The sequence below is a fragment of the Phoxinus phoxinus genome (genome assembly GCF_949152265.1).
Source record: "Phoxinus phoxinus genome assembly, chromosome: 17".
Classification (NCBI taxonomy): domain Eukaryota; kingdom Metazoa; phylum Chordata; class Actinopteri; order Cypriniformes; family Leuciscidae; genus Phoxinus; species Phoxinus phoxinus.
The window spans coordinates 11,181,021-11,194,737 of record NC_136892.1 but is presented as its reverse complement, the minus strand read 5'-3'; the positions used below and the strand labels follow the sequence as shown (position 1 = coordinate 11,194,737).

The window sequence follows — 13,717 nt, the reverse complement described above, 5'->3', positions numbered from 1 at the left end:
TTGGCCAACCTGATCTCACAGCAATTCGTACAAATTTTACGAGGTGGCTAGTTCGTACGAATTCATACGACACACTTATGATTTAGCAAAATTTTTACAAATTCATACATATTATACGAGTTGCCCAATTCACACGGATGACCCACCCCCTGACCCGCCCTTAAACAAATAGGGGCGGTTTAGACAAATAGTATGAATTTTACCACCTTTTACTCACTCGTACGAATTTGTTCGAATTGGTCGTGAGATAGCAAAGTCATAACACCTAGGATGGGTGTAGGGTGAGTACATTATGGGATCATTTTCATTTTTGTGTAAACTAACCCTTTAAAAATCAGATAATAATTAAAATAGTCTATTACAATGTAAAAAGCAGTCAGGTTAGTGATTGACCAATCAGAATCAAGTATTCCATAAAGTCATGTAATAAATCAGAATTCATCAGAGCATCAAGAAATAAGTCAAGTCAAGCCATGGTGTACTTCAATGATATATATATTTAAATAAAATCTGTAACATATCAACAATACCATCACAAAAATATAAGTTATATTAGAACTTGCTCTTATAAAGTCAATATTTATAGTATAATTATGATATTTTGATTTATCAAATGTGTAGCATCACAATTTGATCATATAGTTCATAACTCTATGATAGTAAAATGCAAAATAATTATAATGCAATAATGTGCAGGGTCGCACATATCACCAAATGATATAGTCTTATATCGCTGAAAGTCTTTTAACGCTCTCAAATAAATAAAAGCGAACATGGCAGCTTCCAACTGAAAAACACGCCTGCTTGAATCAGAGTCTCGGCTTCTGTACACAACATGGCTAATCTGCCCTTGTATTTCTCATGTTTATGATGAAGGTGTACACACAAGAATGACACCGCAGTCGAGTCTTCAGAGTGATACAGTTCCAGATCAAGTCACCCAGTCCATCCTTTAATGCTTCAAAACAGCGGGAGTTGAGAGTTTGAGAGTCAACCACTGCAACGCATTATCCCGTGGAACGGTCCTTTAAATAGGATGAGACATTTCATTACTCTGACACTCTCTCTTGTCAGTCTTGATAATGCAAAGTGGACCGGCTCTCTTGGAACACCTCATCACACTGTTGTTGTTCCTTGTCTGCAGGCTGAATTGTCTTTGCATTAAAATGGTCCCGTAACTCTCTACGGTACCGAGATTCTGGAACAACTTTGAAGATTTCACTTCATCATCTCAGAGCTTTGGAGCTCATTCGCTCGCTCACACGCACTTTATTTCTTTGTTTTTTTGAGCTCACTCATAGCTCGGGGATTGTAAAGCTGTCTGGGGTTTAACAAATTACTCTTTGGAGTCCTTACTATGCTTTGAGTCTTTTGTTTTGTGTCTAAAAGAGTCTCTCATGGCATTCAACACAGATGAAACCAGGTGTCCTCCTACTTTATGGTGCCATTCTGGAGATCGACCTCTGATGAAAGAGAAAAGAGTGAAAAGTCAATATAGGGGTTCATGTCGAATCATAAAATTTGAAGAGTAAGACAGGTTTACTTTAAGACTTTGTTCACACTTGTTATTTGTCAATATCAGATTCTAAAACTGAAACTTGTGCAGTTTGTCACGTCCATTCATGACGTCTCGCTGTGGTTGTGTCATTAGCATGTCAGACATTGCTTCACATTCAGGTCTATTGTAAGCCAGATTACAATAATTCAGCATTCAACACATGTCACAAGCACACTGCATCCCAAAAGAAGGAAAAACAATATAATCCAATTTGTCCATTCACACTCAAATTTACGTCCAAAAATCGATTGAATTTGATTTACATGTTTGTTTACATTTGCATTATAACTATATTAAATAAATACAATTTTATATATATTTATATTATAATGTATATTGTATTTGTATACAAAAATGTGTATTTATAGTAAATTTTATAATTTAATTCATATATTAAATTAATATAATAATAAAATGTAATGTATAATTAATTGGTTGTCTTTGTAGCAGGTTTGTAAAAGTGAGATTATTTATTTATTTGCTCATATCATGTCAGACCTCATATTGTCTAAGGGTATGTTTACAAGACAGTGATGTACTAAAAACGGAAAAGTTTTTCCTTTTTTGTTTTTCATGTACAGACGACAACGTTGTCAAAACGATTCCCGTTCACGGATCCACGAAAATGACTAAAAATGCTGTATTATTCCTGCCAGGCCAGCAGTTGGCGATGTCACTTTGTAAAGAAACACTACGCGCCTATAGACTGGGCATGTAACACGCAAGCATATGATGTCAGTGATTTCACAAATTCACATTTTTCTAGTTTACACAGAGACGATAATGGTATCTTTTTCAAAAACGTGCACTTTGAAATCCGTTTTCAAAAGTTTGCCTTTTTTTAGGCTACCAAAATGCTGTTTTCCATTTTTAGTTGAAACGGTGTTGTGTAAACAGCCTTGCTTATTTTGGAGTTAACTGCCAGTAGCTTACAAAAATATAATAAGAAATCATTAATAAGAAATCTAACTGTGAACGTTCAAGTTATATATATATAAAAAAGAAGGGGTAATTCTTTTTTTTAATAAATGAAATGCAGCTTAGTGGTTTATATTTTAGGCTCTCAAAATAAGTGTAAAAATGTTCTTGGTTGCCATCTGAAAAGTGCAAATATAGTGATAAAATGTGTAGTCTTTTAGAAAATGAAGCCCACATAGCTACTTTGTAAAAGCCTGCTTCCTTAATTGAAAACACAGATTCATGCTCCCAACCCACCAATCAATATGCAGCAATAGAATGCTAACTTTGTTTTGACAGGACAAATACATGCTGCAATCACTATAACGTATAGTGTCTCCAGCTTCACCTGCACTCTCAAATATGCCAGCTAGACAAGTTCTAGCCGGTGGAGGTAATATAATATGTCTCAATGATTGTGCCGCATGTTTGCGCTGTCACATCACATCCCCAGGAACGCATCTCAATTTTCAATGACAACTGCTTTCTGTATTACATCCATGCGTTTCATTGAGTCTACCCTAAAATATGAATCTATAGGGGCTCTAGTAGACCAACAGGGAACAAATTGATTGTAAAAGTAACGGAATCTTTGAGCCAACCATAAATTTGGAGCCTGAAGCTCTTGCTCCAGTGTGCTCGGTTCTCGATTTTGTTTGAGATACACACCTCGTGTCGGTCCGGCAGAGGTGCGTGACTCTTGACTTTTTTGACCCCAGCGGCTCGATTAAAAAGAAGCTGCAGAAAACTTGCGCCCGTACTCCTCTGACAGCCACAGCGGCGTGTTCAACCGAGGTGGAGGACACAAACATAGACCCTGTGGGGTGATCCGTTTGCCACGTCCTGTAGGAAAAGGATGGAAAAGTTGTAATTGAAAGATCATGTAGGGTGACACCAGCAGTGCAAGCGCATTGATATGTGGGGTGGCTGGATTACAGCCATGGCAGCGGTTAACAGGATTACACGTGCAGTGGCGTGCATGTCATGAGGTGCCGTTGTTAAGGGATTTACTCTTTACTGTGCTAATTTGTCACCGAATTTGTCAAATTAAATCCAGGATGGAACCCGTGTTAAGTTTCAATTTTCTGCTGAAAGGTTCACCTATTATCATTCCAGCAAGGTAATTTAGACATCAGTATAATTTTTCCCAGATGATAATGCAGGGAATTATGCAAAGGTGAAACACCTTTGAATATGAAGTGCAAAGCTCTTGCTCTCAATTCATTCTGTGAGCGTCATCCCATTTCAAAGTACTTTATTGCCTTTGGGTGATAAGCCTCAAGTTCTGTTTAACGTTTGACCTTGATTTTCTAAATATTGCTAAGTTTTCAATTGTAATAGTTTTCAATTTCCCTTTAGTTATTGAATTGTCATCATTAGAGATGATAACATATAGGGCCCTATTTTAATTATCTAAGCGCATGGTCTAAAGCGCACGGCGTAAGTGCACTTAGGGTGCGTCCGAATCCACTTTTGCTAGTTTAACGACGGGAAAAATAGTCGCCGCCCCCGGCACATGCTCTAAAGGGGTTGTCCCTGTTCTCTTAATGAGTAATGGGTGTGTTTTGGGCGTAACGTGCAATAAACCAATCAGAGTTCATCTCCCATTCCCTTTAAAAGCCACGGCGGATTCGCTATTGTTATGGATTTTTAATTAATCAACTAACATTTGTTTTTCTTGCAGGAACAACATTCATATGCTTCTAAATGTTTCCAAACTCTTTGGGGGAAAACTTGTGACTTTGAGTGTGTGTGTATAAATAACAAATATGGGAAATGAAACTAGACAGATGTCTAGGTTTGAAAACTTGTGATAATGAAGTAATCATTAAAACAAAGAAGCAAAAAAAAAAACTTGCTCTTACCTAGTAATAGAAGGGTTTGCATATGAAGAACCAATCAAATAGTGGGGAAATTATGTAATGCAGCATGACATTTATGCCATACCTCTATACTATAAAAATGGTTGTATTCTTGTTTACTGTGGGATTCTCAATGGAATTTGTCTGAGATCCTCCGGCCTTGCTTTTTCTTGGGAGATTCTCTAAGTATTGCTCGAGGACTCTCCCGGCCGTGATTAAAAGCATTTGAGGGACATTTGCTGATGTCTGTCTGTTATTACTGCTGCGCAGCAGGTCAGTTTAGAGAAGCAAGCAACTATAGTTGGGAAATGAGTTAGAATTAGGGAACTCAGTTGAAGTCGATTGTAGACTTGCTGGAGTATAGACTATGCGTCGACGAAAGACGTTAGTTAGGGGGTGTCGATTGGAGACGGGACCCAGGGGGCGTCGATTTGTAGACGAGACCCAGATACGTAGTTAGGTTTAGGGAAAAATCCATGACACGCCGGAATTTGCAAGCGGAAAAACTGAACGCTTCTCTAGCGAGGAAATGGATCTACTCGTGCGCGCGATTAAAGCGCGTGAGGTGACCATCTACGGGTGTACATGCATTTTGGATCCGCCTATAGGCGCACATTACTAAAACGCTATTTAAATAAAAAAAATATAGCGCCATTGACTTTAGACTAGGTTTCAGTTGCCTCAAAATAGAAACTCACCAACAATGTGCCTGAACACGACTCGTTTTCAGACAAGCACGCCCATCAGTGCAAATGCATTTGCTGTTTAAACAACGTGGCGCACAACGTGAAAATGATAACTGCGTCGGGGTGAAACTAGCCAAACACACTTGTCGCGCCTGGCACCACATTGCACCGAGTGTATGATAGGGCCCTTAAACTTTAAAAGCACTTTTTGTGACAAAAATTAGCCGCATATCTAATAATCTAAAAACTACATATTTATATTTGTAAATAAAAGTAATTGAGAAATAGGGCGTACTCACACTAGGCACGGTTGAGTAGTTAAAATAACTTAACTTTGGTGATCAAACGTTCTCGGGACACCCCTAAGTTACCCCAAATTCTCCAGTAACTCTTTACCTTAACAGAACATGCTGCAGTGGTGGTCGGGCCCCTGCAGCCTGGAGTATGTAATGGTACACATCTGCATCCTTGTCCAGAGACTCCACCACCTCGCTGTGCAAGAGGTCTCTTTGCCACTGACTCTGTTCTCGTAACACGTGGTGGAAGACTTCCTGCTGCGGAGCATCCAATTCCGTCGTTCCTCTCCACAGCCGCAAAGGGTAACCATCCTCCACCTTCAAAAATTACAATAGAGTCATCACCTTCTTATCTTTGTTTGCAGGACGTTTATGAAGATGAATTGCAAGTGCAAACTGAAACTACGTTTGAGATCGCAACTGATTATGGCTTTGGCACAAAGTCATCCTTTGTGCGCATAATATATTTGGACTCCTTTCTCTAGAGGTGGGAATGCAAGTCCTTTGGGTCTCTAAACCCGATATTAGGATATTATTGATAATATTAGGTTGTAAGTTGGAGGAGTACATGCAAACCTTTTTAACCGCCACGTCCACATGATCACAGCTTGAGCAGGATATCCAGCCTTTAGACTTGTCTCTGACCTCCCGCAAGAGTTTTTGTGTGAGTAGAAACAGCCTGGCACGGTCTGGAAGTTCATTTTCTCCACAGTGAGACACAGAACTTAGACCTGCTTCATTTTGCTGTGAATCTTCAGTAAAGCTGCCTGCTCCCTGGTCTTCCCAGTATTTCGGTATCTGTATTGATGACAGATATAAATGTTATATGTTTTATATAGTACACATGCTTGCATATACAATTGTGTAGCCCCTTAAGAAGCTTTGGTATAGTTTTGACTAGTCTAGTAACTTTCGAGTTGTCTTGATCCCAAGGACCCCATTGTGATGGACCCCTTTAAATAAAACATATAGACAGCGATATACACTCACCGCCACTTTATCATGTACAACTGTTCAACTGCTCGTTAACGCAAATTTCTAATCAGCCAATCACACGGCAGCATCTCTATGCATTTAGGCATGTAGACATGGTCAAGACGATCTGCTGAGGTTCAAACTGAGCATTAGAATGGGGTAGAAAGGTGATTCAAGTGACTTTAAACGTGATGTTGTTGGTGCATGACAGGCTGGTCTGAGAATTTCAGAAACTGTTGATCTACTGGGATTTTCACACACAACCATCTCTAGATGGTTAGAGTGAAACCTCACTCCTCTGATCTCAATAGGCGCTCTAGCGACAGACGCTAGAGGCTGCAGTCTTTAGCCTCCTTGTTAGAACGCCTGACTCTCACGCTGGAGACCTGGGTTCAAGGCCGGCAAAGAGCGGGGCGAGTAGGACCCGGGTGGAGGGGTTACAGAAAGGCAACAGTAACTTTAATAATCATGCCTTACAAGAAGAGAATCTCTCAACGCATAACACATCGAACCTTGAAGCAGATGTGCTACAGCAGCAGAAGACCACACTGGATGCCACTCCTGTCAACTAAGAACAGGAAACAATTTGCACCGGCTTGGTCACCGGCCAACAAAATTGGACAAGATGATTGGGAAAATGTTGCCTGATCTGATGAGTCTCAATTTCTGCTGCGACATTCAGATGGTAGGGTCAGAATTTGGCGTAAACAACATGAAAGCCTGGGTCCATCCTGCCTTTTATCAACGGCTCAGGCTGCTGGTGGTGTAATGGTGTGGGGGATATTTTCTTGGCACACTTTGGGCCACTTATTACCAAATAAGCATCGTTTAAACTCCACAGCCTACAATGTACCCATCTTCTGATGGCTATTTACAGCAGGATAATGTGCTTTGTCACAAAGCTCAAATCATCTCTATCCAATAGAACACGTTTGGGATGTGGTGGAAAGGGAGATTCGCAACATGGTATAAGCTTCATGGGAGCTGCTAAAGCTGCCGACAACTGCAAGATGCTACTGTATTATGTGGACCACATATGGACCAAAGACTCTGAGGAATGTTTCCAACACCTTGTTGAATCTGCCAAGTATTAAGACCGTTCTAAAGGCAAAAGAGGGTCCAACCCAGTACTAGTAAGGTGTATCTAATAAAGTGGCTGGTTAGTGTATTTTCATATATATATATATATATATATATATATATATATATATATATATATAAAAACTTAATAAATAACCCCCTTTTTTCACATTTCCGGTGTTCTCAGTCATTATAAACTTCTAGTGGTAAATGGAAACTACAAGAAATATATATATTTTTTGTTCCCACAAAAAAATCCACAATATTGAGAGATTAATTACATTGGTCAGAAGAGAAAATAAAGTATAAGGTGTATATATATGTATATATATATATATATATTGTTTAAATATTTTTTTTTTAATGTAAATGTAGTGGTAGTTTTTGTTTTTTCCAAATTTTATTTCTTCTTATTAAAAAAATGTGGCACATAAATTTCATCATTTATTATCAGCTGAATGAATAATTAAATAATTGTAGTCACTAAATACAGGTTATATACAGAATAACTAATCAAATAAATACTGAAAATAGTGTGTTTTTGTAATAATATATTAATATATTATATTTTGTAATATCTTTGTATATTTTGTAATACCCCTGCTTATAACTTTTTTTTAGGGAACACCTGGGATTAAAAAACAAAAAATTGTGCAACAGAGCTCTAAGCATGTTGAGATTGCATGCAGCTGGAAGTGCTGATAGTCATTAGTACTAAACTCAATGCACATGATGCTTTGTACCTGGAAAAGGCGAGAGCATTCAGCAATCATATGCGACAGTCCCTGTGTTGCAGCCAGGTTCTCGCTTAGATCTCTCTGGTCCGGCCTCCCCAAGCTGTATTTCCGTTGTCTAGACCTGTGTCCAAAAGCAGAAAATAGCACAAATTTCACACAGAGCTGACTAAAACAGCTTTGCAGCCGTCCAAATTAGTAACACTCCCTCCTATAGGCTTTACCAGGGACCTAGAGGGAAAAGGGGTATTGATATGATAAGACACTTTGGTTCTCTTATGTTTTTTTGTCTAGAACATTTTAAATGAGGGATGGGGTTGCTGACACAAAGCCTGCATTTCATTTCACAACACATTTACTGAATTTGCTTGTTTTTTAGTGGTTCTTCTTATAGCAGCGCGCTGAATCTACACTCTAAAAAATGCTGGGTTATTTTTAAACCCAAATGTTGGGTTGAGCATTTTGACAATGCTGCTGGGTTATTTTCTCCATAATCTGCTGACAATGACCCAGCATTTGTGGTTGTTTTGGAAACGTTGACCCAGCGCTTACCTCCTCGCGCGCTTTTGTCCCCCTCACACTGTTCAAATTACAACGTCAACAGGAGGACGAGAGGTTCAAGGCAAGCAGGAGCGAGCGTAAAGGTGAGTAACACTGTTTTATTAAAACTATCCTAACGTTACGTAGTCAAAGAAGTCAGAAAGTCAATAAGAAGTTATGTTGAAATTAACTTTGAATTATTGACGACGCACCCTTATATTATTTAACGTAACACTAATGCTCCAGATTTAGCGTCTGTCGAACTAGCGACCGTTAGTCAGCGGCTACGCATAACATTCATCATTTTTACACGGTCTGTCATCAATTATTCCACTTATAACACGGTCACAATGTCTAAATACAGTTGTTGGTGTTTTATCTCCAGAAATTTTGCGGGTTTCTTGTACTGACTCGGCGGTGTTGGATGCAGTGTAACGTCACTGGCTAGTGGCTGCATATGCTAAAGAAGCTGTAAGTTACGTCTCTACCTATTATTTATCTGTTTTTGTCAGTCATTTTCGAAAGGTAGCTTTACATAAAATGTTATTATGTTGCAGTATGTTCTCTGTGTTTATGCGTGTGTCAATTCTCATGCTAGCTGTCATTGTTCAGCGGAAGTCAATTCAATGTTTCTTCAGTAACGTTACCGTTCAAAAACTGTGTAAAGAAGATCATAAATTATGAAGTAACTGTTAGTTACTGTAACGTTAGTTCAATTTGGTCTTCAAGCGGCTCTGAAGAAAAGTAGTTCAGTTCTCATCTGATATTGCTAGTGCAATCAAATCAACAATATTGTTGAATGTGCCCCCAACTTAGCAAGCCAGAGGCAACAGTGGCAAGGAACCCAAACTCTATCAGGTGACAGAATGGAGAGAGAAAAAAAACATTAGGAGAAACCAGTCTTATGTATTAAATATACAATTTATTATTTTGGGTTGTCATGCAACTTGGTACACAATCATTAAAATAATTATGATGATCATTGAATCGTGCATTTTAATAAAAACTGCCAGGAAGAATAAACATTAACAACATTTATTTATTATTTTACTATCTTGAAACTGCAATCAAATAAGTCAATGGGTGCAATGCTCTCAGGCGATCTTTATACGAATAGACTGATACATTGGAATGAATAAAAAAATATTCTATGAAATATCTACAGGTGATTTTATAAAATATTTTTGAATTATCCACAAAATTACAATTTCTTCTGTTTACAGTCTTGTGAATTAACTATAGTTAAGTAAGCTGTTAAAAATTTTTTTTGTCTATTTATTTAATTTTTTAATTAAGTAATGATTCATTATTTTATTTTATTTTTAACCGCGAGCCAGCACAAAAATAAATTTTAAAAGCAGGTATAAGACTTGTTAGCACTGCCAGCTAGCTTTGTAAAGATATTACTAATCAGATGTTTCCTTCTGTTCTTTTACAGCAATGGACATTTTTGTTCAACAAAAACTTATCAACTGGAATCTTGAGTGCCTCATTGAAAAATTTGCTGGTAAATATTCTCTTTCATAATCATTATGATTAATCATTTTTCACAGTTGCATCCAGTGCCAGCCCTAGCACTTAACCAAGTTTGCTACACCATTCACAATAAGATCAAAAACATGAATGGGCAATTAATTTACTTGTCCAAAGTACAAGAACATGGCATTTAAAGGGGTCATGAATTGCCTTTTTTTATAATGTTCCCTGAGGTCCTTTTACAGTAAGCACAACATTGGAAAACTTAGCAGATATCTATATGTGGGCACAAAGAGGCTATGATCTGTTTCTGTGAAGGCAATCTTGCACGGATGTTCTATTGCGTAATAAACAATCGGAAGTGGAAAATTAGTCATTTTTTTGGCAGCATACTATCAATAAAAGTTGTTTTATGTTTTTTTATAGTACAATGACCTCTTGTATGACAAAAGATTGTATGAAAATTTTATTTCTCAGTTCATGACCCCTTTAAAAGTACTTGCCCCTTTCTTGGTTTAAGACAGTGGTTCTCAAATGTCCTGGGACCTCCCATCATTTTGGATGTCTCCCTCATCAGACAAACCCAATTTAAGTCTTGCAGTCTGTACTAATGAGCTGATGACTTAAATCAGGTGTGTTAGATGAGGGAGAGATACAAAATGTGCAGTGATATGGGGTCCCCAGGGCCGGTTTGAGAAGCAATGCTTTAAGGGATAGTTCACCCGAAAGTGAAATTATGTCGTCATTTACTCACCCTCATGTTATTACATGACTTTCTTCTCCTGAACACAAAATAAGATATTTTGAAGAATGTTGGTAACAAAACAGTTAACCGTAGCCATTTACTTTTATAGTACTTTTTTCCTATTATAGAAGTCAGTGGCTACCGTTAACTGTCTGGTTACTGACATTCTTTAAAATATATTTTTGTGTTCTGCAGAAGAAAGAAACTTGTAGAGGTTTGGAACAACATAGGGGCGAGTAAATTTGACATGAGGGCAAGTAAATTTGCATTTTAAGGTGAACTATCCCTTTAATAACACTAAATGTTTTCAGATTACCAGAGTACATATTTAAGCTAATTTCAATCATTCTAAGTTGACCTTAGTTAGAAATGCACTTTGCTTAATTTAAAAGCTGATGAACAAACAAGTTCTAATTTGCCATTTATCTCTTCTTAGATTCCAAAGGCATACAAGCACTTAAAATCTTGCCTGTCATTCTTCCCCCGCCTGTGTACAAGATTGGCCACAAAACCTTTCGGCCAACTATTCAAGAGGCAAGAACCTCATTCATTGATGTACAACCTGTAAGTAAAACAACAGAGCAGGCTCATTTCTTTACACCTGTTTGTAGGGCTGCACGATAAATCGTTTTAATCATGATCATGGTTATTGCTGCATGGATCTTACACGCATTTCATTTTCTCACAACTCTTTTAAGTTAATTTAAGATGTTATTTAACTAATTTAAGACTGCTCTTGAAAACCTAAGACACACTTTTAAAGAATTATCTGTGTCTGATATTGTCATTTCCTCATTTAGTCTGGAACCAACATGGTGCTTTACCTGGAAAGGCAGAGAGAAGCGAAACCATTTCCCTTTGTCTTGGAGCTTGGAATGGCTGGACAGTTTTTTGTGGTGGTGAATGGGCAAGCTCTGGAACAGTTGACTCTCCTCAAGGCTGTGGATGTTTGTTTCAAGGCATTTTATTGCCTTGACATTCACTATCCGAAACAATGTGCCCCTGTTTGGGAATTTTTGCAGCAGGTAGTTTATGGAATGCCTGGGACAGAAAATTCAAGCATTCGGTTTTTGCGGGCCTCCATTTTTGCTGCAGAGGACTAAATTATAGCCATTCATTTAATTAAGCAATATTATGTACATTTTTCTTTCTTTTTTGTTTTGAATATTTTGAATCTTTAACTTAGTGTCAAAACACTGCCTGGTACACAAAATTCAAGTACCGTTTTCACGTGTGTCCCATTTTGCTGGACAGGACTAATTGATTGCTTATTTAAATGAATTGCAATGTATGTATTTGTTTTGTTTTTTTATTGTATGTTTTTTGTGAAGAGAATCTTTAGCTAGGCTATTTTAAAGTTTATAAGTATAGAGTTTTTATGTTTTTATTTTATTTTGCTACGCAGGACTAAATTATTGCTTATTTAAATGAATTACAATGTATGTACTTTTTTATTTATCTGTGGTTTTTTATTTGTAATTTTTTGTGTGAAGAGAATCTTTAGCTATTGTATACAGTTTATACGCAAAGGTCTTATGTGCTTCCCATTTTTGCTGCACAGGACTAATTGACTTATTTAAATGAATTGCAATGTACTTATGTTCTTTTTTGTGAAGAGAATCTTTAGCTATTGGCTATTTTACAGTTTAGTTTTTATGTTTTTATTTTGCTACACAGGACTAAAATGATTGCAATGTACATTGTTTGTTTTGAATTTTGAGAATCTCACCATTTTATGATCTTTTAACATACCAACATTTTAGCACAAATGATTTTTGTGGGCCTCCGAGATGACTAATTGTTGATTAAACATGAATGTATTCATTATTATATTAATTTCTTGGAATAAACACTTTTATTGAATCATAATAAATAGTAGTGTTATTATTGTTATTATTAATATTATTATTATTTAGTAGTATTTTTATTATTATTATTATCTAAAATGAATAGCCTGTAACATGGGGTTGTTTGACCCAGCACTGATTAAAAAACAACCCAGCAAATGGGTTAATGTATAAAACCCAACCTGCTGGGTCAAAATAACCCAGCATGTGTTCTGTCCAATATTTACCCAGCGCTGGGTTGCCAAATAACCCAAATTGGGTTGTTTTTAACCCAGCATTTTTTAGAGTGTAAGTATGGAAAAGTTATCTGCAGTGCCAGTGCATAGCAGCACATCCACAGCTCAGCGGGAGGGCAACGAGAGCTTGTTGGCTCCGTGGCAGCTGGCTTGCAGAAATAGGGGGAGTTTCTTCAATTGCCTTCTAGTCAGCCTCTTGGATGCGTTTGCCCAGGCAGGACTGTGACGTAACTGTCTCAGTTTCCTCTTTACCCTCAAGACACTCCAGAAAACAAACTTGTGTCTATAGCATCCCTATACTTCAGAGCCAAAGTATTAGATAACTTGTGGAACATATGCCAAACATTAGTCCTTATCTTCTCAGAAATAAAGTTTGAAGGGACCAGATTTGGAAATATTAATCCCAATTTCCTCTAGAATCTATCTTTCAGATGTTCTTGCCTCACATTTTTTCTCTTTCTCTCTTTCTCTCTCTCCCAGTGTGTTTCATTAACCAGCTGAACTGTATTACAGATACAATATCTCCCTTATCTGTGAAATTAAAGGCAGATGTTGAACTGTGCTGTTACATAAGCAGCTCTCCCACAAAACTGTGAAAAAAAGATTGACTTTTTGACTGAAATTGATGTAATCTTTATTGTGAAAGATGACAAGCTTTAAGTATTGCCTAAATAGTGCAAAAAATCTGGAGCTGGTTATAATAAAAATGCGTATTGGACGTTCAA

General features: G+C 37.4%; 1 protein-coding gene and 1 long non-coding RNA gene across 3 annotated transcripts in view; one reads left to right on the top strand and one right to left on the bottom strand.

The window, feature by feature from the left end:
* Window positions 1-479: 479 nt before the first annotated feature.
* Window positions 480-13,717, bottom strand: part of LOC306984094 (rho GTPase-activating protein 7) — a 62,254-nt gene continuing 49,016 nt past the window's right edge. For both annotated transcript variants that reach the window (XM_079585118.1, XM_079585119.1), the window contains exons 10-14: window positions 8,158-8,272; window positions 5,936-6,157; window positions 5,460-5,677; window positions 3,185-3,358; window positions 480-1,463 (exon numbers count right to left, since the gene is read on the bottom strand). In XM_079585118.1, the coding sequence (XP_079441244.1) occupies window positions 1,337-1,463; window positions 3,185-3,358; window positions 5,460-5,677; window positions 5,936-6,157; window positions 8,158-8,272 (856 nt within the window). In that variant the 3' untranslated portion in view covers window positions 480-1,336. The remainder of the gene's footprint in view (window positions 1,464-3,184; window positions 3,359-5,459; window positions 5,678-5,935; window positions 6,158-8,157; window positions 8,273-13,717) is intronic.
* LOC306984105 lies at window positions 8,560-12,776 on the top strand. The gene is made up of 5 exons (XR_013794487.1): window positions 8,560-8,792; window positions 9,074-9,159; window positions 10,127-10,195; window positions 11,346-11,473; window positions 11,710-12,776. It is a non-coding gene; the product is annotated as an uncharacterized lncRNA (long non-coding RNA).